The 25,597-nt window shown below is 33.5% G+C and overlaps 1 protein-coding gene across 6 annotated transcripts in view; it reads right to left on the reverse strand.

Moving 5' to 3' along the window:
- Nucleotides 1-25,597, reverse strand: part of LOC107443542 (cytochrome P450 2J1) — a 39,290-nt gene continuing 13,693 nt past the window's right edge. For 3 of the 6 annotated variants that reach the window (XM_087165299.1, XM_016057472.5, XM_087165301.1), the window contains 6 exons: nucleotides 19,101-19,454; nucleotides 17,467-17,800; nucleotides 12,758-12,957; nucleotides 11,794-12,048; nucleotides 5,545-5,718; nucleotides 1-3,322 (listed from right to left, as the gene is read on the reverse strand). In XM_087165299.1, coding sequence (XP_087021425.1) covers nucleotides 3,156-3,322; nucleotides 5,545-5,718; nucleotides 11,794-12,048; nucleotides 12,758-12,957; nucleotides 17,467-17,800; nucleotides 19,101-19,437 — 1,467 coding nt within the window. In that variant the 5' untranslated portion in view covers nucleotides 19,438-19,454 and the 3' untranslated portion in view covers nucleotides 1-3,155. Of the gene's footprint in view, nucleotides 4,513-5,161; nucleotides 5,719-11,793; nucleotides 12,049-12,757; nucleotides 12,958-17,466; nucleotides 17,801-19,100; nucleotides 19,455-23,948; nucleotides 24,061-25,597 lie in introns of all 6 variants that reach the window. The other 3 variants (XM_043050086.3, XM_087165300.1, XR_015434490.1) reach the window with 2 other exon arrangements.

The raw sequence follows: 25,597 nt of genomic DNA on the forward strand, positions 1-25,597 counted from the left end.
CACACGGAAAATCTATTTATTTACACAAATACTTTTAATGTACAGTCAAAAATAAATTTATTTAGTTAAAATACATTAAAATGTTACCCATATAAATAAAATGTAATGGTTATGTAATAAATTTCCTACATGTGCTTTCATACTCATTCCTTCATGGATCTTTACACATTTTTCTATTAATAGCAAATACGGTTCTTGGATTTACACTCCACCTTACGAATTTCGCTGAATTTAGTTTGAAACAGTTGTGTGAATGAAGAAACGATTTTGAAAAGAGAAAAGAAAACAATCAGAGTATGGAAGAGATCACTTGTGTATAAAGCAAAAAAAAAAAAAAAAAATGCTGCTAAGAAATGAGGACAAATGAGAGAAAATTCAAGAAAACAATAACAATATTAGAAAAAGCAAATAAAGTAATTTCTTAAATTATGAAAGAGAAGTTGGAAAAAGATGAAATGCAGCATGTAAAACACTATCAAGATTAAGAAATATATCAGATGATAAAAACCATTATTCCATCTGATACCACAGCTGAAATTTCGTTGATCGAAATCAAGAATGTCTTGAAAGCTGGAATAAGTATAAAGGGTGGTCATCAAATCGTGGTGGTGATGTTAAAAGTGGATATTAAATGGAACAAGTAAAATAACATATTCTCCATTTAATTTACTCTGGAAAAGTAATGGACACGTGTCGAGAATCAATAATCGTAAACAAGGGCGCCGGCAGAATAATGTAAAAGGAGGTGCAACCCTCTAACAAACTAACCCCCCCCCCAAAAAAAAAAAAATTTACAAATATTCTGTTATTACTGTTTTGTTATTACTTATATAATCTTACTTAGAATCCCTTAGAAACAAGATATTTAAAAAAAAAGTGCGAATTTCTTGTACTTGCAAATTTTGCCACGAGAAACTATTGATGGCGCTGTCATAGCTACTGACTTTGAAACACAAATAACTACAAACAGTAGTTTCGGGGGCCGGGATAGCCTGGTCGGTAGGGCGCTGGGCCCATATCCAAGAGGTCGTGGGTTCGATCCTCGCCGGCCGAAGACTCCCCGTGTAGTAAATGGTGACTGATGCACGTTAAATCTGTCGAGTCTCAAAGTCCTCCATGTTCCCACAACAAATCAATACCTCTGGGGGTACTGATCCAGGAGTTTCCTTGTCTTCTGGATTGGTTCAAAATTACAAGGCTACGGAGTTGAACGTAAGTAGTCGTAAACCCATGAAATTGGGTCGGCTGTTCAACGACGGTTATAAAATAAAATAAAAAAATAAAACAGTAGTTTCGTATACTAACGTGTTTGTGCACGCTTAAGATTTGTATTTGTTGTGTTGAATTTGTATTTGTTGTGTTGAATTTGTATTTGTTGTGTTTGATTTGTTATTGAGCTTTAGAAGATTATATATATATATATATACTATGTGTAAAGATCTGCTCTTACCGAAATTCATCACTGAAGCTACAACGTGGTACGAAATGTGGTGGAATAGAGAAAATTCTTATGAATCCCTTGAATACATCGATTTGGTAATTGAGGGCACACCGTTTTATCCAGCTGTAGCGGAGGCTATCAAAATTGGCCTAACTCCTCCAGCTACGTGCACTATTGAACTCACTTTTAGTACAATGCGACGCATCAAAACATGGAATCGGTCTACAATGTCTCACGAGAAATTAAGTAATTTGTGCATGCTCAATGTGCATAAGAAAAGATTCAAAGATGACTCAGAATTCATTGAAAAAGTTATAAACAGATTTGGACAGCAAACAAGAGGATTACAATTCTTGTTTGATTAAAAAAATTTTTAATTGTTATGTATCAATAATTATTTAATTACTTGTTTTTGAATAAAAATATTTTTAATAAAAAATTTTTATAACAAAATAGTTTTTCTGTACCTGCTTAATTGTTTAGAAAAAAAAAAGCCAGAGGGGTGCAAGTGCACCTCCTTGCACCCCCCTGCCGGCGCCCTTGATCGTAAAGATCTTTTGTGATGACTACAGAGGAATCAGCTTTATGTCGGCCAAAATGTAAGAAACAAAGAGTCCTTAAAACAACCTTTCGTGCAGAGCAAGCTGGTTCCAGAAGGGGTGCAGGAACAATTCAATGAATATTTTCTTTAGAGAATATTATTGAAAAATGTCGGAAAATTCACACATGAAGTTTATTGATTTTAGATTCTATTAATAGAGACATGTTGAATTTTAGAGTTATATAACATTTTCGAAGTGTTCAATATGAATATCATTAAAGGACTTAAAAGGGATTCGAAGTGTTAAAGTAAACTGAGCCCTTTAGTATCCAGACTGGTGCTAAACAAGGCTATTATTCATAATTATAATTCGATAATCGGAAATACAATCCAAGAAAAGTAAGAGGAGTAAAATGGAACTTTACTACAAGAGTTAAACTTTGCCGATGGTTTTATTTGTCAGCGAGACAAAACAACTATTTTAGAAAAATATGCAGGAAACGTTGGATTGAAAATAAATAAACATGAAATCAAAACTATGAGAATAAAGGCGTGAAATTTAAATTGAAAGTGGCGAAATAGAAGACATGGAAAAATTTAATGGGTTGCTCATAATAACCACCCTTCTTTAAGCAGATAATAATACAAGAGATCCTTTCCTTTGCTATGCTATTTTTAATCTCTTAAAAGCTCTCATTACACTAATGGACATTTCATTTTGCTTTAGAATGTTAAAAAAAATGCGATAGCGCGCAACAAAGCAATTTCGTATTCTTTCATGACAAAATCCAATTTTGTCTTGTAAAATAGAAAAATAGTCAACTTGAACGTGAAACAGGTGATTTTTAATCACTGTCATTATGAACTATTTCTTATAAATTAGCTTAACTTTTCACTTTTTTTTTAAGACACGCACTCTGAATATTACTGAAAACCTATTTTACTTAAAATTTAAAAAAAATTGTTGTCAAATTTCTGGTTTGCTCTTGCGTTCATTTAACCTATTTCTCTTAGAAACAGTATGAGTTTTAAAAAAAAAGTACAAATCCGTACAGGTTCCCAACAACCTGGTCAAATAGTAAAATAATAAAAAAATGAACATCATTCCTTTTGAATCTTCATTCGCCTTATGTAAGCGTAATGTGCGTGTAACCAAAAAAGCAGTCATCAGAGTTATTCTCTTGGTGTGGCTCGTATGTTCAGTTTCCCAGTCACAATAAACTCATAACTCTCTGTTTTGGAGTCTTCCCCGAGACTGAGTCTGAATTTCTGAAGGATGGAGGTGAGGAAAAGAAACGTTTGAGCCATCACAAAAGATTCACCCAGACACGTTCTTCTGCCTAAAAGATGGGAATTTTTCTTTTCAAAAATGTTACATCAAATACATACGTTTGAGTGGAACTGTCACCGTGAATGACCGAAATCAAGAGTGTGTCGATGAATATCACCGGTGAATGTCAACAATCACATTTGGTGAATGTCCGAAATATGTGTTACATCCGATTGGATATTCATTTATTCGTTGATATTATTACATTTATTCGATATTTTAATATCTGCTGTTGAGTATAGATTAGGAGAAACATCAGTGCTCAGAGTACCAGTTAAATGCATACTGAGCAGTGGCATTTCACTTTAAAGAACATTGATGCAGGGCATAACCAGGCAAATGTACATCGGGTAGTGGCACTGACCCTTAAAAACATTGATGTGGGGCATACCGGGCAGTGGAGATAGTTCTAGTAGAAATATAACTAGACCTAGTATATATTTCAGACACTTACCGAAGCTACTATGTGATTGTCAACATTCACCGGTTAAAGTCAACAATCACCCATTTCGGTCATTCAGAGTCACAGAACTATATGATATTAAAAAAAAGTACATTGTGTTACATCTTTTTCATAATGCTGGCCTCATTATGTGACGGTGAAAAAAATCAAGGTTTTTTTTTGGAACATTATATTAGGATTCGTACAATCCTTAGAAAATTTAAAAATTTGTGGGTTTAAAAATTTATAGATTTGTTTTAGTGGAACGAATTTATTGAAATGCTTTCACTTCATAACGTTTGAAGTCTTAGCAATATATCTTTATTTTGAAATCTTAAGCGTTGTGACGGATGCGAACTTATTAAAATACATTTTATTTTTTAAGATTTGCAACCACTTTTTTAAAGACCATGTAAACAAATACCATACAATTTTTAAAAAAGTCAAATGATGAACGGAAAAAAATTGCTCTAAAGTAATAAAGGCAAGTTTTATCATAAAAGCATGATAAGATTTAACATATTAATTTTCAAAATTACTTTGTTTACAGAAAGTTTTTGAAGTTTATTAATGTACGTCTCAGCAACGTATGGAAAAATTTTATAGCATTCTTACATTAAAAAATAACTAGCATCATTTCGGCAATATTTCCTCATAACAATATTTAACTAAAATTTGTAATCGAGTTCAAGATTTCTTTAATCAAAAAATTTCAAGTAAGGTTTGACTCCAATAATCTCAAAACAAAAACAACGAATCTGTCAATAATAGTGTGGTGTGATCATGGGATCACCACAATGTTTACTTTTCATACTGGGCTGTCTCCAACAGGAGCGCCCTCTTCATTGCCTTTGCAGGATCTCTAGGGCTCGACTCATAGCTCGTCTTTAGAGATTCTTGCAACCGCTAAGGAGGGGACGCTATCTTTTGGAGATAGACCAGTATTCCCCGTGGATTTTTGAGGAGTGTAGCTGCTTCATTTTTGAGCTGGTTTTTTTCTCCCCCTGTGTGCTCCACGCCGTTATAATTCATCTTAAGTTTATTCCTTTCTTAACTCCATAAATTTAACGTATAGCAAGTCATCTATTTCGAGAATTTTACTACTATCTAAAATATGATATTTAAGTAAATTTACATTTATACTCCCTGGAGCACACAGGGAGGACATAGTCCACGTGTTGAACTTGGTAATGCTTCATCTTGTATTCCATGAACTTCACTTAAAAATGTGACGATTAAATAAAAGTATCTATGATGTAGTTGATGTCTAGAAGTCTATTAGCTACGCCACCCTGAAATATCTCCCACTTCAAAGTAAGTTGATCTCTGTTAATGATCGATACCATGAGACGAGGAACCACCTGCTCTGGCGAGCAGCATCTACTCTCCAATATGCGCCAACAACACGAAAAGTAGTTTCACTCAATTTAGTGGATTCACCATTTGAAACAATATCGTATGATTCACCATTTAAATAATAGTGAATGATTAATGCATTGTTGTTGAAATGCATTTAAATCAGAAAGAGAGGAATCGATTATTATGAATTTACATAACAGCTGCATTTGATGGAAATCATAGATAAATAAGCCCTGAATTTATCACCATAAACATTTGCAGATTCGAAATTGTTAATTGGTTTCTTTTTCATAAATTGACTGAATTCCAAAAACGCTTGCATTAACCATGTATATAATTAGTGGAAGGTCCCTAAAGTAGATCCATCTTTGACATCTCTTTTGATTAAATCGCTACAAAGCAAACTACTGCACACAGATTAAACCACTCACCAACACCAAAAGTGACGGGAAGTGCGGGTCTCTTGCTCTTGTCTTCACACATGAATCGGTACGGATTGAACTTCTCGGGTTCTGGGTAGATCTCTGGATCATTATGGCAGGTCCACATGTTCATAAGAGTGTATGCACCTTTGGGAATCCTGTATCCCCTAATCACAGTCTCTCCTGAAAAATAAAATGTTGTTCACAATCAGAAAAAAATATCCTAAATCCGTCGAAAATAGTTGATCAGTATTATTTGATTCATCAAGTGATATCTTCAGTTACGGGATTTATTTTATTTTTATAACCGTCGTTGAACAGCCAACCCAAGTTTTGGGTTTACGACTACTAATGTTCAAATCCGTAGCCTTGTCATTTTGAATCCAAGCCAGAAGACAGGGAAACTCCTGGATCAAGTATTGGGAGAAATTTGCCTTCGTGTGAAGACTTTTTGATGAAACTAACCCGCATTTGCGCTACATGGAGAGGTGTTACATAAGATCACGAGAACCTCCCACGGTTAGCCTTGCGACAAGGGGATTCTAACCCATGATCCGTCTACCACTGAGGAAAGTCTACCTGAAAGTCCTTCTCGTTGATCGTCATGTAGAAGTATAGAGAGAGGAGTAGCAGCTCAGGCGCTGCCCACGTCTTCACACTGGGGTCAAAATAACGTGGTATTCCTGCCGAGGCTGTTAGATGATAGGGTCTTAAAACGGGGCTAGTTAATAGGTCATTGTATGGTGGTCAGGTGTGCTCAGACTCACTCATTAGAGGCTTTCTTTACTCTTATTATGGTTCCCGACCTTGCTGCATTCACGCGGCACTGTTTTGCGCTCCCGATTCGTTTTTTTTTTTAATATTTTTTTATCGAACATCAAATTTAGTAGTTTAGAATAGGTTGGATTAAGTTAAACTTTAACCTGTTAGTAATATTATTACGTACAAGAGAATCGATTCCTTTAGGACAATGTTTTGATTGGTTTCGCGAAGAGATTATTTGATATCAGATAAAAATTAATCTTGCTTCTCTCCTTCCAACTCTACTAATTGAATTTGAAAAATGTAAAATAAATCAAAGTGATGTCAGCGTTATATTTTATTGATAGCAATAGTCGAATTGTTTTGAAAAGTTAAATTCTTAGTGTGAGTATAAAATTGGGAGTTAGTCAAGAGTTTGTTGTACTTGTTCTCCAGAACCATACCTCAAGTGACTCGAAATCAAGCCCAATTAAAGGACTCTGTTAGAGCTGTTTCTTGAAGGTTCTAATGTTGCATGAAATAATACATTTTTGAGGAGAATGTACTATTTTCATAATTATTGTGAGTTTGCCACAATTACTCATGGGCTTTACGTCAAGCTTAGTGTATCTTTAGTTAAGGCTCCTATACTATCAGAGCTGAGATATATATATTGACCAACTAGATAGTAGCTCTCCAGTGGATTCCGGCCCACTGTGGAATCCAGGGAAATGAGGCGGCCAATCTCCTGGCAAAAAAGGGGGCCTCTGTCCTACAGAAATCTAATTCCAGACTCTCCTTCTATAATATCAAAAGTCTCATAAAGAACATCTTCAGGGCCACTTTTCACGAGGAACTAAAGAATCGTAATTCCAATAAACCATGACTCAAACAGATTCTCAATGTCCCTCAGTGGCCTAGGATGAAATCTGTCGCCATGCTTCGTCTGATAACTGGACACGATTGCCTGAAAAAACATCTAAGTCGCATCCACGTGGTTCATGATCCCTTCTATACATTGTTTGACCTCCACGAGGTAATGGACTTGTATTACCTGTCTAGGTGCCCTGCTGTCCCTCGGAAATCTATCTGAGAACGCTACTGAATTGCTCTCTATCAAGCAATCCTATCAAGCAATATTGGAGCAAACAAGTTCGCAAGCTAACGTTATGTTAAGCTTATGTTAGCTTAACGTTATGTTAAGCTAACATAAGCACATAACATAACTAATACAGTTATGTTATGTGCTTATGTTAGCTCTTTTTTCCAAAAATAAATGATAAGTCGGCCTGTCTAATTCAGGGGCTCGATCTTTAGTCAACGTGTTCAACGACAGCTCTGGAAAAAGGTGCAAAACCCCTATGTGAGGAACAGTTTTTCAAAAATGGAAAAAAAAGTTTGTGATCTAGTTTAATGATATTTAAAAAGTTACTCCAGCGCTGTATTATATGGGATGATAAAAACTTGCAAATGTTGGGAATTACTTACCGATTTAGATAATTTCAAACTAGGTGAAAAAATCTCGACAGGTGGTTAATTTAAAATAAAATTTAATTGCTTTATTTGTCCATTCTGAAACTCAGATAATTTTCTTTGCTCAAAAATGATACATAGAGTTTCATATTATAGGTTTTGCCTCAAATTTGAGGCACTAAAACTTTTGTTACTATTTTCTTCGTATAAATATTACTATAAAACACTGTTAAGGGGGTGTGAGAGCCCAATGTAGCAAAAGTTGTTGACCATTTCATTGCTATAACAACTTGCACCTGATTTGAAGGTTTTGGTCAAAGCTTCACTATATTATACCTAGTTCAATTCCTATCTATGCCCAACTCGGTAATCTGGGAAAGCAGCTTTAGGAAAATTTGCCATAGAGAAGCCTATGGTAATCTATGGCAACCTATGGCTACCATAGAAATTTGTATGGTAAGATGCCATACGCCTATGGTTACCATAGAGATTTGTATGGCACAATCCCATAAGCCTATGGCTACCATAGAAATTTATATGGCAAGATACCATACGCCTATGGTTACCATAGAGATTTGTATGGCAAAACCCCAAAAGCCTATGGCTACCATAAAGATTTGTATGGCAGTATACCATAGACCAATGGTAACCATAAGGATTTGTATGGCACGTCACCATTGGCCTATGGCAACCACAGAAATTCGTATGGCAGTATACCATAGACCAATGGTAACCTTAAAGATTTGTATGGCAGTATATCATAGAGGAAAGCTGATCTAAATCTCCACCAACGAAACAACAACTTCTATGGAGTCCTCAAAAACATCTTCTAAAAAAAATAAATATCCATTATTTCACCCCGAAGTTAATTAAATTCAACATGTAATCCCGCAACGCGTTCCTGGTGAGTCTTTTCCGGCTTCCGGGTGGCCAATTTTCCTATTTTTGAGTGTTTGAAATCCGATGTTCCATTCTTTTAGGCTTAGAGTATCAGACCGCCATGTTAACGTGTCATCCACTTCAAGTGGAATCTTTCGCTAACTTTGGCGACTTATTTTAATATTTTTTCAATCTCATTCTTGGTCAAAAACATTTTATTGCAAACGCCTATGCGATTATTTTTCTGAATTTATTAGGTTTTTAATTTCCGGCAGTCTGGTACTTTTATTATCTGTATCTTTTTAAAATATGTCGCGATTGGGTATAGGTTTTCGCTATGTTAAATTTTGCCATTTGTTGACTTTGTACACTTTAATTAATATCTTGCTGTTTATATTTTTATCTAAATTTTTTATATTTCTTTCCCCCAACTGTTTCTGATTAAACAACATCTTTCTTTTTATTTTAACCCCTCCCTCTGATTTTATATAAATTTTAAAAGTCACATGACTTTTCAATTATTAATGGTGTTCTATTCCCCATAGCAATTTGTAAACTATCTTCATGATGAAAAACGCGGTTAAGTGCTTATGATTAAGCCAGATCATCATTTCTTCAATAATTAAAACTTGTTCGGTGATAATTTCATTTTATTGCTGTCATATATCAATATCAAAGTCAGTGTTTACATTCTCATTAGTTTTTGATTTTAATTCCACTTAGGTTCTTGCAATGCTTTTTTACATTATCTTACATACGTAAGGGCTTTATATTTTTATTTTGTGTTTAATTTTTGCTTGCCATTAAATTGTTTTTATCATGTCTCCGTGCTTTACTATCTTACAACTAATATTTCTTAACTATCCACATATATTTGTACAATGTTCTGTTACATACTTATACATAGCTTAGGGTCATCACTTAACTAGATTTGCTGGATCACTGGTTGAAAATTATTTGCTCGAATTGAAAATTATATTATCAACGACGCAGTCCCTGGCCATATCATCTGCTGCTGTTACCAAAAATGCTTTTAACAATTTAATCGTTCCTTAAGTTTACAACTTTTTCGTCATAGCGATGCCCTATACCCAATTAATTTTTATTTACTATCCCTGACAAACTGTCAATTTGTCAATGTCAATTATTAATTTTACCAATTTTAATCATGTCTTAAACATGTTTTGTATTTACCAATGTTTCTATATTGCGTTCTCTTTTCTAACTGTGCTTAACACAACTGTACATAAATATTCTGAGTTTTATATCCCTCACTAGTAGGGGATCAACTAATTTAGCCTGTTTTCCATTCTTAGCTTTTCATAGTCTAATAACAACTTTTTCATAGATAAAATTTTGTTCACATGCCACCACTGGTAGCACCGTTACATATTCGGCTTTTGTCCCGTTTGGTCTATTTTAAACTAATTTCGCTTCGACCACCGGCCCCACTCTTTATCTTTTGAGTTTTCATAGTATTGTAGTGTTTTAGTGGTCTGTTTAACTTTTAGCTTAGTATCACATATCAAAATTTAAAAAAATTTCATACTCGCTCCGACCATCGGACCATTATTTAAATTTGCTTTCTTTTAGGTTCCTCTAGTATCTGACGCTTATCTAACTAATTATGATACCAATCAATCAAATTAACGTTTTTTATACTCGCTCCGACCTCCAGACTCATTTTCTATTTTCTTGTTTTTTACAGTTTTAACAAATATTGGTTGCCTGTACTCAATATATTTTGTTCCTAATCAACATAACCAATACTTTCCCCACTCGCTCCGTCGGCCGGACCCATTTTCTAACGGTTAGTACTAACCATTTAAAATTCATTTGAATAAGAACAGCATTCAGAAAGGATTCTGCAAGTGAAACAGGAGAAGTTTATCAAAGAAATTTTTTAAAAAAAAGCTTTCTGGATATATATTTATTCTACAATTATTAAGTTTTGCATTTTTAATATCCATTGCGAAAGATTCTTGCAAGTAACTATTTTTTTATGTATGAAATATCAACGAGAAATTTTGCCATAGCTGTATGGCAAAGGTGTACCATAGCCTATGGAAAAATATTTCGTCATAAGCTGTAGCACATCTTAGTTTTATGGCAAAAATTTATCATATAAAAAAATGCCATAGGATATTCCTATGGGGGTTTGCCTATGCGAAAATTTTGCCATACACTTTTGTCATATACGTATGGCAAAATTTTGCCATATAAAAAAATGCCATAGGATATTCCTATGGGATGATGAATTATGATACCAATCAATCAAATTAACGCTTTTTATACTCGCTCCGACCTCCAGACTCACTTTCTAATTTCTTGTTTTTTACAGTTTTAACAAATATTGGTTGCCTGTACTCAATATATTTTGTTCCTAATCAACATAACCAATACTTTCCCCACTCGCTCCGTCGGCCGGACCCATTTTCTAACGGTTAGTACTAACCATTTAAAATTCATTTGAATAAGAACAGCATTCAGAAAGGATTCTGCAAGTTAAACAGGAGAAGTTTATCAAAGAAATTTTTTAAAAAAAAGCTTTCTGGATATATATTTATTCTACAATTATTAAGTTTTGCATTTTTAATATCCATTGCGAAAGATTCTTGTAAGTAACTATTTTTTGATGTATGAAATATCAACGAGAAATTTTGCCATAGCTGTATGGCAAAGGTGTACCATAGCCTATGGAAAAATATTTCGTCATAAGCTGTAGCACATCTTAGTTTTATGGCAAAAATTTATCATATAAAAAAATGCCATAGGATATTCCTATGGGGGTTTGCCTATGCGAAAATTTTGCCATACACTTTTGTCATATACGTATGGCAAAATTTTGCCATATAAAAAAATGCCATAGGATATTCCTATGGGATTTTGCCTATGGCAAAATTTTGCCATATAAAAAAATGCCATAGGATATTCCTATGGGGTTTTGCCTATGGCAAAATTTTGCCATATAAAAAAATGCCATAGGAATATCCTATGGCTTTCCAATTTTCCTAAGGGAGCAGTGACTCTTACCACATACTCTTTACCATCATCACTCGAATTGGATAATAATATATGGAATTTCACTGAAATAAAATAATAACAATACCTTGAATAAAATTTTCTCTGTTAAATAGCCAACAACGTATCTAAAGAGTCACTTACTGATGCATTGCTGACTGGGGAAAAGTACGAAGAATTTGGAAGTGCGCATGATTTCATAGATGTAGGCGTTCGTGAATGGAAGTTTGGTTTTGTCTTCCATGGTTGGGGATCTGTCACGTCCAACGACCTCCACAATCTCAGAGTAGATCTTGTCTTGGTACTCTTCTATCTGTGTCATGAACATACTTATAAATAACGATACACTGAGGACGCCATCCCCAAGGAACTGACCCAGAGATGCCACCAATGACTTGTCTGGAAAACAAATAGATAAGCGTTCAATATTTAGCTTAGAATGACCATTAACAATATAGAAATTCAGTACAACCAATAAACTGTTTTTAATGATATATATCAAATTCTGAGTAATCTCACTCCGATAGTGTTGAGTATAGTGTAGAGCCCTAGATTACCTAGCTCAAGTAGTGCCCTTCTTTTTTCCCGCTTTCGATTTAGATTGTCAGCCATCAATTAGTTGCCATTTCGGTGTCTAGTTTGAACTGTGTGAAGTATCATTGCTCTTGATATTTTCATTTCATAAAGTGTTGTAACGTTTCTTTTAATATAAATATACCGGACAGTGGCACTTAACTAGACCTAATATATATTTTGGACATTTACCAAAGCGACTGTCTGATTGTCAACATTCACCGGTGGAAGTCAACAACCACCGATTTCGGCCATTCACACACACATACATATTGAAGGCTCAGTGCGCTGTCAGTCTGCAGGAATGGGTTTCAAATCTCAGTGACAGCTTACTCGGCGTCAGATGGATGTGTAATGAGCATGTCTAGGAAATAAAGATGGTATTGTACGCAGTGATGAGCATATTGTTACAAGAAAGCTCCTGGTCACGAAATTGTAGAACCTCTGTGAATCTCATGGTCCACAACTGCCTTTTGTAGGAATGTTATTTTTCACTTTTAGAGTACACGATTAGAAACGTAAATATTTTCATTACCGGTGAAGTATTTAGCTGTGTGATCTCCTCTGGCTGCCCTGTCACTTCTCTCTTTGAGGAAAGCATCGATGAAATTGTTTGGCTGTTCATCTTTATTGAATTTAACTTTGTGTTCTTCAACAATTTGATCCAATACTCTGAACATGATCTTTAAGTTCTTCATCGCTGACCAGTAACCGGGTTTAAAAGGCAGCATAAATCTAGAAAGGAAAACACATTCTCTATCATTTGGTGCAATCAGGGGTTCAAACTCATTAAATTTTTCCAACATAATTTCAAATTTCAAATGAACATAATTCCTTCATATAAAAAGAAACCTTAACTTAATAAATTTTAATATAAATGGTAAGTCAAAATGAATGTCATAAGTACATACATGCAGGAATGTATGAAGGGAGGGCATGCTCTCCTTTTTGTATGCGACATACATCAAGTCTGAAATGTAATTCTATCCAAACTTTGTGCAGCGGCAATAGCAGATATGATATGATCTTTCAAATCAGTCTTGGTCGTTGAACCTGGGGGCATTTCTTACGAATCTCCACAGTAAATAATCGCATTCGGTGAGAACTAGAGATCGTGGTAATCACAGCGAAGACAGAATTGTCAGCGTAGAATATGTAACTATCAAATATTGCAGTAACGTATTACAGAGAAAACACCGCAATTTAGTTTCTTTGCAGAAACAATAGGATTTTCAGGGTCATCTATTAGTGACTGTTTAAAACTTGATGTCCAGTGCATGCATGTATTATTTTTTATAATGTATACTACGAAAATTCCTACTTTTTGTTACATTCCGGGTTTTTATTTACATCTATTTATGTAAACGACAACACAGCCGAATAATAGAAGTTATAACATCTTTCGTCATAAAACACAATTGGTATAGGGTAAACCAACCAGTGAAGGAGCATTTCATATATATTGATTAAAAATAAGAATTTGAAAGTTTTTTTTTAGATTGATTGGTAACAATAGCTTACTGTCAAACAATAGGAAGTCATCTAGCAGTATTTTGGATTACCTGGTCAAATAGACTTCTCTGGAAAAATTTTTGAATCTGTTATTATCTCTGCAACACCTTGTTTCGTTGAAAAAATTATAAGGTGAGTGTTTGTATTTATGTGTTTGAAGTGGAATTAATTGCATGTAGTAGTCTTATTTTTCTCACTGTGAAAAAGAGAATTCAAAATATAGTTATTGAAGTTACGTTTTATTTTTTTAAAGCACCATAGCATAATCAAGTACTGAGATAAGAAGGTGTTTATTCACTGGATCACCAAACGATGAAAAACCAGTGAAGGAACAAGTGTTCCTTTACTGGGTTTTTCTCCCAGTTAATGAAAATAAAAGAAATTTTTTAATTTTCTTGCACTTTTAGTCATATTATACATCAAAATTCTGTTTAAAAGACAAAAAACAACTTCTAACCAGTGAAGGAACAGGCATGTTCCTTCATTAGATCACCAAACGATGAAAAACCAGTGAAGGAACAAGTGTTTCTTTACTGGGTTCATTTCCCAGTTAATGAAAATAAAAGAAATTTTTTAATTTTCTTGTACTTTTAGTCATATTATACATCAAAATTCTGTTTAAAAGACAAAAAACAACTTCTAACCAGTGAAGAAACAGGCATGTTCCTTCACTGGGAATACTTCCAGTGAATGAACAGTAATGTGTGAAATATGATTTTACATCACTTTAGGATAAGTAATTCTGCTATATAGAGGACAACCGAAATTTTGTTAAAAATTGTATGAATAATTCCTGAAATAATGTTAGTTCAAAATGTTAATTTAATAGCTTAATTTATGAAAAAATTATAATTTATATTTATTAATGGGGTGTGTAGTTACATCAAATGTTAGGCAACTTAATAAACTATGTTTACAAATCGAAAACTAATTAAATATAATCATAAAAATTTGAATCGAACATTTTTTCGCTGGCTTTTAGGATTATAGACATTATAGGATAACAACGTGATTATATAATTTATAAGAACTACTTTACAATGTTAGAATTTAAAAGCAAGCTCCTCAACAAAAAACAGGGTTAAACAGAAACGATACTCAATTTCTTCTGAAGCTTGAGAGGAAAATCCCTCAAGACATGTTGCAAATTTTTAACGCAGCATTGACTGAAGAGTCTAATATCGAAAATATCCAAGAGCCTGTACTTTTTTCAATATGAAAGAAGTACGTATTAAAAGAAGACCACTTGGTTAAGTCAACTTAGGAACTGAAGCTAGTATTGATAATGAATGCATCTTAGATATCGAATTTGAAATGAGTCCGCATGCTGATCCTCTCTTAGTAGAAAAAAGAAATGATTCTATAAGTAAAATCAGTACTTCTAAAGATCCTCTAGATATAAGTCAACAAGAGATGAATTTGCCTCAAACTTCAAGACACCTTTCCCCCGTCTATTTTCGAGAAAGGCATTCTAGAAATGTTGCTGAAAAATCAGAAGAAGTTTGGAAGAACCATTTACATTGGCCAAATAATTGATGATAAAAGGAAAGGTCAAATAAGAAGAAAAACGAATAAATTACCTTTTGCACTAACTTCAGAGAAATGGCAAAAATTTCAAGAGACTGAAAGATCTAAAAAAAGTTAAAACAAGAGAAAGTGGAAAAGAAAAAGAAAGAAAAAAGACTTAAAAAAGAAAGAAAGCTTTAAGAAATAAGAGGAAAAAGAGTAAACAAAAAGGTGATAAAATAATAATGATAATAAACAGCATCGGATGACACAATGATTTAGATTTGACTGTAAAATTATAAGAAAGAATGATTTTTTTTACTTATTTTTTATTCAACATCACTATAATTTCTAGTTCATGATTACAGAAAAAAGTTAGCATTTTACAAGTACTTGTCTGTTATAATTCCACAAATATTCTTGTTTTTATATATTTGTATGGCTAAAAAATTCATAAAGAGCATTAAAAAATAACCAAAATTAAGTGTTCCTTCACTGGGCAATTTTGTGTTCCTTCACTGGTAAGAGCTGTTCCTTCACTGGGTCTTCTTACTACTTGTTATTTGAACCTCCAAAACTTTAAAACAATATTATGTAAGTTCTCTACAATTGTTTTGCATAGTTTGCAATTAGTAACAAATATGTTGACACTGTCATTTAACTGAAATTACGAATTTTGAAATTAATATGATTTTTTAAAAGGCAAGCGAAGCTTAAGTGTTCCTTCACTGGTTAGTTTACCCTACAAATGATAAGAATAAACAATAATAATTTATTTTCACTATAAAAGTAAATTATCTAACCAGTGATTAAAGTATTATAAGCAATGTTTTCAACCAATGAAATTCAATGTTTGAGATTTTGAAACAACAATGCAACATAATAATTATGTTTCTTTTTTGTAAACAAACATGAAGTTTATTCCGTAGAATATGAATTAAAATGGATTACATTTATTAATAAAGAAATTACACCAATTAGACTACTTTTAAATATATAATCGATCTTAAATTTTAAAAAAAGCAACTTGAAATTACTTTTTTTAAAATTTATGTTCATTTGAAATCGTTGTCCAACAAAATTGATTTTAATTCGGCTTAAAATAACTTGAATGTTCCGGAAACGCTAACATCTTTCTCGTGTAATAAAGGATACCAGAAGGTAAAAGCACGTGTTTTGGAGCACATGTGGTGGATTTTTGGCGTGAAAAAATGCGCGCCGCCTCCTATTGAGATGCCTCAGGTGACATAATATTTAGGGTCGAATCCCAGCGATGGCAGGTTGATACAAATTCAGTGATAGACGGATCATGGGTTAGAATCCCCTTGTCGTCAGACTAACCGTCAGAGGTTTTCGTTGTTTTCCTCTCTGTGTAGAGTTCGTTAGTTCCATGAAAAAGTCCTCCGCGAAGGCACATTTCCCCCAATACTTGATCCAAGAATTAATTCCCATGTCTTCTGGAATGGGCTCAAAATGACATGGCTACGGAGTTGAACATGGGTAGTCATAAACTCAAAATTGGGTCGGCTGTTCAACGACTGTTATAAAATAAAATAAAATAAAATGCTATAAAAAATTACATTTTGCACTAAACATAAATGGCGAATCAAATTTTTAATCAGTTTTTAAGACCTGATTTCCAACTTTTAATGAACAGGTCTACCGAAGTAACCTTTGAAGCATGTATATATATATATATATTGACCAACAAGATAGTAGCTCTCCAGTGGATTCCGGCCCACTGTGGAATCCAGGGAAACGAGGCGGCCAATCTCCTGGCAAAAAAGGGGGCCTCTGTCCTACAGAAATCTAATTCCAGACTCTCCTTCTATAATATCAAAAGTCTCATAAAGAACATCTTCAGGGCCACTTTTCACGAGGAACTAAAGAATCGTAATTCCAATAAACCATTACTCAAACAGATTCTCAATGTCCCTCAGTGGCCTAGGATGAAATCTGTCGCCATGTTTCGTCTGATAACTGGACACGATTGCCTGAAAAAACATCTATGTCACATCAACGTGGTTCATGATCCCTTCTATACATTGTTTGACCTCCACGAGGTAATGGACTTGTATTACCTGTCTAGGTGCCCTGCTCTCCCTAGGAAATCTATCTGAGAACGCTACTGAATTGCTCTCTCATACTTATAGATTTAAATGTTATCTTTTTGATGTTCAATTGTCTTTTAATGCGCCATTTGGAAATTTAAAAAAAAATATTGACCTGGCTAAGAATCCGGCGTAGAGGAGATTAGTGGAAGTTATGAAAGCTGTCACGTGATAGAATGAGTCGTTGATCTCCTTCACCTGCTTCTCCGAGATGCCATCATTGCCGAACATGGTTTGACGAATGATGACATTGCATTTGTCGGACAGGTGTTCCACGATTTCCACAGGTTCTCCCTCCTTCGCCTTCAGGTATCCGAGGGTATCCTGTATGGAGTCGTACAGGGGATCACTCATGTTCTCTTTCATGGCAGTCATCCCGTACTCCCTCAGCTGCTGCAGGATGAATTTTCTCAATACTTTCCAGGGTTCACCATTCACCAGAAATATACCTATATAGGAAAGAACACTTTTTTTTAACACGTTGACTGCCGCGTCACCCGCAATGGGGTGACGCTTATTTGACTACCTGCGAAGGATAATCACATGTATTTGAACACAGGAAGTAACAAAACTATTGAATTGTTATAAAAGTAATACAAAAGTGATTTATTAAGAAAATTAGTGTGAGTCTCGTAAAAGCTTTCTTGTTCACTGCTATTTGACTCAGTGAAAAATAAGTTTTCCATTCTTCTTTTCGAAATTTCAACGAATTAGGGAAAAGATTTTAAGTCCTCTTTGCTCGGCAAAGAGATTCAAACTGATCGTGTAAAGTGACAAGAGGAGAAACAGATGCGAAGCAACGAACAAAAATAAGCAGACATGATACGACCATGGATACCGTTATTAACATAAACTCACATTATTAAAATATCGGTGGGAGCACTTAGCTGAATACGTTTCGTACAGCGATACTCGTAACCTGAAGGAGATTTCACTGTAAATGCGAGCGGCACTCAACGTTTTAAGTGGGTTTTTTTTTTCTTTTTAAAGTTTATACTTTCGCAGTGCTTATTTAACTGATGAATAGGCTCATTTTGCTATTGTGCGTAGCGAATTTCTACGCATCGAAGAGTAATAGGTTCAGTTCATGTGTTTTTCCTATTTATTTTTTTAGTTTTGATAATCGTGGCAGCTACATCTGAATTGAGATGCCCTACACTATACACTGATTTTTTTTAGATGAAATGTTAAGATGTCGATGATCTAAAATCAATTTAACAGCCTTAAGTTTTTTTAGGACTGCAACATACCTTGAACTAAGAATAAAATTTAACAACACAATCAAAGTAAAGAAACGAAAAAAAAAATTTACATAAGGTAATAAATAGTTCTTCTGTCCATGTATTGTTTTTGTTCTTGTAATGAAGGCAATTTCGATTGAAATTTCGACCCTTTAAAATTTTATTGATTTCGACCATTTAATTGAAATTTTCCATTTTATAGCCAAAAGGAGTGAATCGACAGTCAAGTTTCCAAGCACTTTCAAATTAGCTTGATCATTACAATTTTATTAAAAGTTCTTTACTTGTTTGCATTACGTGTATCAATCCTTCCCTGATCCATGAAATTCTATTGTCCTACTATTGCAGAATTTAAACAACCGAAAACTTTTCAACTATCTGAATAGATCAAATTTCAAGCAAAATTCTATGCCTGATTACAGTGCATAGTTGAATGTAGCTTAGAGAAGAATTTACAGTAATGCTCCAGTGATTATGTGTATGCCGAGAATTAAATAAACGTATTTACCTTCGGTGAAGAAAGCAGAGAGGAGTGTATAATCAGAAGATCTCTGAAAGTAGTCTGCGTTGGTCAAATGAAATTCTTTCATGGCCTTCATGCTTCCTATATTGATGAACAAATTACCGGCGAAAGTGAAACAGAAAACATCACCGTATTTCTTCTGCACTTTTTCCAACTCCTCGTGGCAGGTCTCATCTTTCAGAATCAGCTGGTAACCAAAAAACGGGAAGGACACGGGTCCCGGAGGCAAACCTCTATTCCTGATGTAATAATAAAGACAGAGGATGACCACAATGATGGCCACAACTGTTTCACAGCCAGTGATACTAATGAAGTCCAGCATGTTCGATCACTACACTCCTGAAATAAACCATACTATTTATTTTAAATATATTTTTTAACTATTAACACGCTTTTTTGTTCCTTAAATCTAACTATACATAAAAATCTAACGATAATATCGCAATTTTCAATTGTGGTCAATACATTTTTATTGGCCCGAAAATCACATGGTAGGATCCAGTTTTCCAACATTCATTTTCACATTGGTAGCATAAAATTAATAAAAGTCATAAAGATATTGTTTTTCTATAAATATATTTGCACCCCTAATTTAAAAGTGTTTTTTTTTTTAAGTAATACTTCTTATGCGACTTCCAACAAGGTTGCGTTAAACGTTTAACGCTACATTTTTATTGGCCGGGAAATCACGTGGTAGGATCCAGTTTTCCCTCATTCATTTCCATATTGTTTTGGTTCTCACTAGCATAAAAGTAATAAAAGTATTGTTTTTCTATAAATATTTTTTCAGTTTGTTTTGATACACATATAATTTAATAGGGTAGTATTTTTTATTTTCAAACTTAGTGGATAACAATTGTAAAAAATGAGTGAAAACAATCCCACGGACAATGCGACGGATTTCAGGTTATGTCAAGGTACGTCTCTTGTGAATATCAATTGATTGTTAGGTTTCCTCTTCTGAAATTACATTATGACGCATTCACATACATTATTAATACAAATACATTTTCCAGAGCGTTTCATAATATACAATTATGAATGACGGTCAAAGAGATTCGCTGAATGAACTTTCAACTTGATGCACGAAGGGCATTTAAAATGTACACTCGATCGTCGGGTAATATTGAATGACGGTTGTGAACTTATCGTTATAACAATGTACTTTTAATTTTAAATGTTATTTCAAAAAATTACAAAAATGATTTATGTTCACTTATAGATCGTATCATAAGGGAAATATTTGGAGTATAATATGAAGCGGAGGCACTCTTTTTTGTAATACATATATATTTTTAGTTGAATAATTTCAACTGTTTTATGCAAGGAAACAACAATTATTATGAAGCGATCATCGGGGTTGGTGAGGGAACAGAATAATATAAGACATGACAAATTTTCTTTCACTTACACATAAAATTGAAAATTTAAAGTTCAACAAAAAGTGAATGTTTGGTGAACCTAGAGCTACCGATGAAGTTTCAAACACTGAAAAAAAATAATAGTCAAATATTGCGTCATCCTAATTTTGCTTGCATTTTGATAGTTGTAAAACATTTTTGCTACATTTGAAACGTGGCAGTGGTTTGCCTGAATCAAGCTAATACTTTACAGAAATGTGAAGCAGAATTTGTCATGTGAAAGTTTCTCTCGCGATACAGATTATAGAAATACGTTTACAATAGCTTTATTTTTTCTTGCTGCCAATTATCATATTTTGCACACAATATGGAGGTGGGAATTTCCTCTTTGACCGACAACTGCTTTAAAAACAGTCGTCTCATTTATAAGAGAGTTTATGAAATGGAGAAGAAACTAAATCACAAAAGGTAGCAGCTCCGTTGTATATCTATGAGAACATAATTAGTTTAGGTCTTGGGTTCGAATCCCGGATAAGCAGGGGTGTTCTTTCAATCTCTGTACTATCTGACCATTCTGCGAGAACAACGTTGGCCCACCTAATAGGGTATCCCTAGAAGAGTGGCCACCAAATCTGCCTTACTGATTCCTCAAGGACGAGTGTCAATCTGGTGGGCATTGGGAAAAAAAACATAATTAGTTTTCGTTCGCACTGGAATATTTCGAAATAGTTTAAAATCTTTTAAATCAATTTTGATATTTTTACAGAACATACTATTTGCACCTCAGATCATATTATCAGACATCGTTCTATTTATTTCAATCAATTTACAAAATAAGTGGATTGACTGGTACCTTCTTAAATAACAGCAGTTATAAAAATGTTCTGAAAATAATGTAAAAACCACACGAAAAGACCCGGTGTTCCATAAAAAAAATGGACCATAAATTTGGTTCGATAATGAAGAACTTTTCTCGATATAGAAACACAAAATGAAGCAGAGAAACACATAAGTGCAGAAGAAAATTTCAAACAAGTTACACAGAAAAAATAAAGTTGATCATTAGGGAAGCGGGAACAGGAAAATGAAATAAAAGAAGAGATAAGAGGCAGGTGGGGTGGGGAAATTTATAAAAAAATAGACTTGAAAACATTAGGTTATAAATTACTAGAATTTCTTTCGAAACATGAAAAAATTTACAGAAATCTAGCTCAGTGGCTGAGGAATGACTTTTGAAGAAATAAACTCATACCTATGATTAAAGATCGTTTTGTCTCTTGATTTTGAATGCATCTTTATTATTTTTTTGGTGAAATTTAAGGGTATTATTTGTTAAAAGGACATAAAAACTACAAAATGGCGTAATTTCGTACTTTTTTAACGTAGTTTAACTTCAATAGTACATAGCACGAAGCTAACCATTTCATTACTTGAATTTCGAACTAATGTTTCGCCTTTGTCCGAAATGAATTCTAATTTCACACCCAATGTTTTGTAAAAACTGACAAAAAGGCAGTTGAAACATTTTTGTTGACGAAAAAAGAATTAAGAATGTCTATCAGTCATTTCGCAGATAAAAAAAAACGAGCGAAGCTAATGCTCTTTTCGGGATTTGGCTACAGTGCGATAAACAAGTACTCGTCATAACTTTTCATTCAATGATCGGAATCGGGAACTCAATCTCAAAGGTTCGAGAGCTTAAGAAAATCGACGGAATAAGTAAAAAGTAAAATTTACGTGAATGGTACCGAATTTTTTACCTCTAATCCTGAATAAACTATTAGGTTCGTATTTTCCAAGTTGCGGCTCCCTCCATATTTTGAATGTCAAGAATCCGTCAAAATAATAGAATGTTTGCACAGAAAGCACGTTTTTGTGTCTGATTTCCTTACTTAAAATATCGTCTGCACTAATTAGTTAGCATATCTAAGGCTATGCCTCAAGCACCATTAAGATTGACCCTTAGCATGTAAAAATCCGATCATCAGATCAAAAGACTGCAACTCTTTCTTTTGGCACTGTACATGAGTTAGCTGCTATTTTCAAATAAGCAAAAAGAAAACAATTTAAAAAATTTCAGTACTTCAAATTCTCAGAAATTATTATTCCTTCTGCATAGAATACGATGTGTGCTCATTTTATTACCTCTGTTATTAAATTTCGTTATGGATGGACAAAGTTCGTTACTTATTTATTACTAATTTTTCTAGTTGAAATTCAATGCTAGTGACAACATCTTTCAATTGTTTAAATTATTTTCAAATTTTAAATCGCCACAACAGTTTTTAACTCCATACCAGCTTCTCCATTTTAAACTGATATCCGATTCGAAATATAAAAATAACCTGACTTCATAGAACACATATCAGGCAAGTGCTAAATATACATTTTTAATGCCTTTTACTTAACAATATTTGCGAAATGTTTTCTGGAAAAAGCATTTAGAAACCAATTCAGTATGACCGCTATTTGTAACATAATTGTTTTCAATTCAACCGGTAAATATGCCTGCATTCTTCCTATAAGTAATAAATTTAATTCTTATTTAAACCATAATAATCAACTTCTTTGAGAAGGAACAGAAAACCGTAATTTTTCTTATCATAAACAAAACTATCACTCCTACAGTCGGACCTCGCTATAGTGGAACCGACAATAATCGTTTACTATATTCGAAATCTTTAAGAGAAATATCTTCAGCATAGTGTCGTAACATTGTCGGAAGAAGAGATCGCAATAAAGCAGTGTTTCCCGACGTGGAGCCTACGGCCCACCGGGGGCAATTTGATTGTTAAGGGGGACAATTCGGAAATGGACTCTACAGGAGTTTAACCCTTTTGCTTCGGGCGATTTAAATGTAATGCGAGAGAATTTAATAAAACCGTCAATATCAGCATTTCTTAAAATGGTTCTCGAGAAAGATGTAAAAGCTATGCCACTCAGTAACAATACTGTTAGCAGAAGAACCGACGAAATGAGTGAAGATATAGAAAAACAACTTGTTGAAAAGCTGAAAACTAGAAAATTCTCAGTGCATATGTATGAATCAACTTTGATAGACAGTGCAGCAGTATTGATAACTTACGTAAGATATACTGATAAAGGGCATTTTTCTGAAGAAATGTTGTTCTGTTAAAGATTAGATATAATAAGCTAAAAAACTTAGATGTCAATAATATACCAATGAAAAATATAACATCTTATGTGCAGATGGTGATCCTAATATAATTGACAAGAAAAATGGCTGCTAAAAATTGATGAAAGATGAGAATCCAGTAATGATTTTTTTGCATTGTGTTATTCATAGGGAAAACTTGGTAGCTAAAAACATCTCGCCTGTTCTAAATGAAGTACTACATTCAGTAATTTAAGTATTACATTCAGTGTATCAATGCTATTAAAACTAATGCCAAATGTGACCGTCTCTTCAAGCTATTTTGTGAAGAAAAAATGCAAACCATATGAGACTTACCTCACACTGAAGTAAGATGGCTCTCAAAAGGGAACTGCTTGAAAAGATTTATGGATTGAAGATTGAAAAGATTAACTGTTTGATACTCTTGGTGATTTTTTAAGCGACAAACCTGAAATGAAGTATCTGTTAACAGTCGATGATAAAGCATTTGTGAGTTATTTAGCCGATATCTTTGAAAAACTAAATATATTAAATAAGCAACTTCAAGGAACAAATAAAACTCTTGTTGATGCAAAAGCGAAGATATTGGGTTTCATTACCTTTATTGAGTTATGTCAGAAATATATTAACAACAAAAACTTTGAACAGTTTCATTGGCTTCCAAAAGAGTGAAGTAAATGGCACCGCTTTATTTGTTATTGTCGATAATCTGAAAATTCTATCATCTGATTTAAAAGAAAGATTTTCTAGTTTAAAACAAATTGATTTTCCAATATGGATGATGTGGCTAATGTTAGTGGATTTGTCTGATATATCAAATATGCAGGATCAAGAAGAACTCGCAGAAATGCAAAATGATGAGTCAGTTAAAATTTTATTGAATATAAAAGGAGTAATGGCATGTCTTTGTGATGAAACAGAAATCAAATACCCAAATTCAACCAAATGTGCAAAAAAACTATTGTTAACGTTTCCATCTTCATATTTAGCTGAATGTGGATTTAGTGCTGTAAATGATTTACTGGTAAAAATAAACAAATCGGCTGGATATAACACAGCTGGGAGACTTGAGGCAAAAGCTAACCAAATTGGAACCTAACATGAAATCTCTGGGCAGCAAGCATCAAGCGCAAGGATCTAACTAAATTTAAATATTAAATTATTATAGAAAAATCTTTATTAAAATTATTTTGAATTTTAGTTTTTCATTATATGGTTTGAAAATTTACAGTGTTTCCTTAACAATTTCCTAGTGATTTCTTCCTAAAACCTATCATTTAAGTTTCCTAAGCGCACAATTCAATTTTTTTACTATTTAAAATTATGTATATGTTACATAGGGGACATTAGAATTTTAGAAAGGCTTAGGTGGGGCATGGCACAAAAGAGGTTGGGAAACACTGCAATAAAGCATAATTTGTTTACTATATTAAATAAATATTCGCTCTATAAGAGAGTTTCTCTACAGAAAATTCTCTATAACGAAATTCGGATTATTAAATTCAGTTTCAAATATTATCCTGTAACAAAGTGGTTGTCTCCCCTACTTTCACTTCTTTTTCTTTTCGAGTTTTTTTTCTAATTTTTAGAACTTTTTAGATGTCTATCTTTTTTATTTCCGTCACTTTCGAAGAAAGCTGCAATTAAAAGTTGGAATTTCTGTGTCCAATGAAATAACTCATATTTTAACCACTCCTTAATAATGTGTGTTACTTTATTTTTAATAGGACGTCATAATTATTTACTTTTGTTCCCATTATATTGACTAAACATTTTGCCATATTTATTTAATTACCCGAAAAAAAAGGAAATCTTTGTCCACTATAAAAGATTTATCAATTTCTTAGCTGCTAAAAATAAGCCGTTCAAATAACATTAGTTAAATAAGTAATTCCTTCATCAAAAATTGTTTTAATGTTGCTTTAAAGTTAAACACCAGTAAGCTTCGCCTAGGTAAAATCTAAAATATAACAAAATAGTTGTGA

The sequence above is a fragment of the Parasteatoda tepidariorum genome, chromosome 6, assembly GCF_982258835.1.
Source record: "Parasteatoda tepidariorum strain Cologne lab strain chromosome 6, Ptep-v5.0, whole genome shotgun sequence".
NCBI lineage: Eukaryota > Metazoa > Arthropoda > Arachnida > Araneae > Theridiidae > Parasteatoda > Parasteatoda tepidariorum.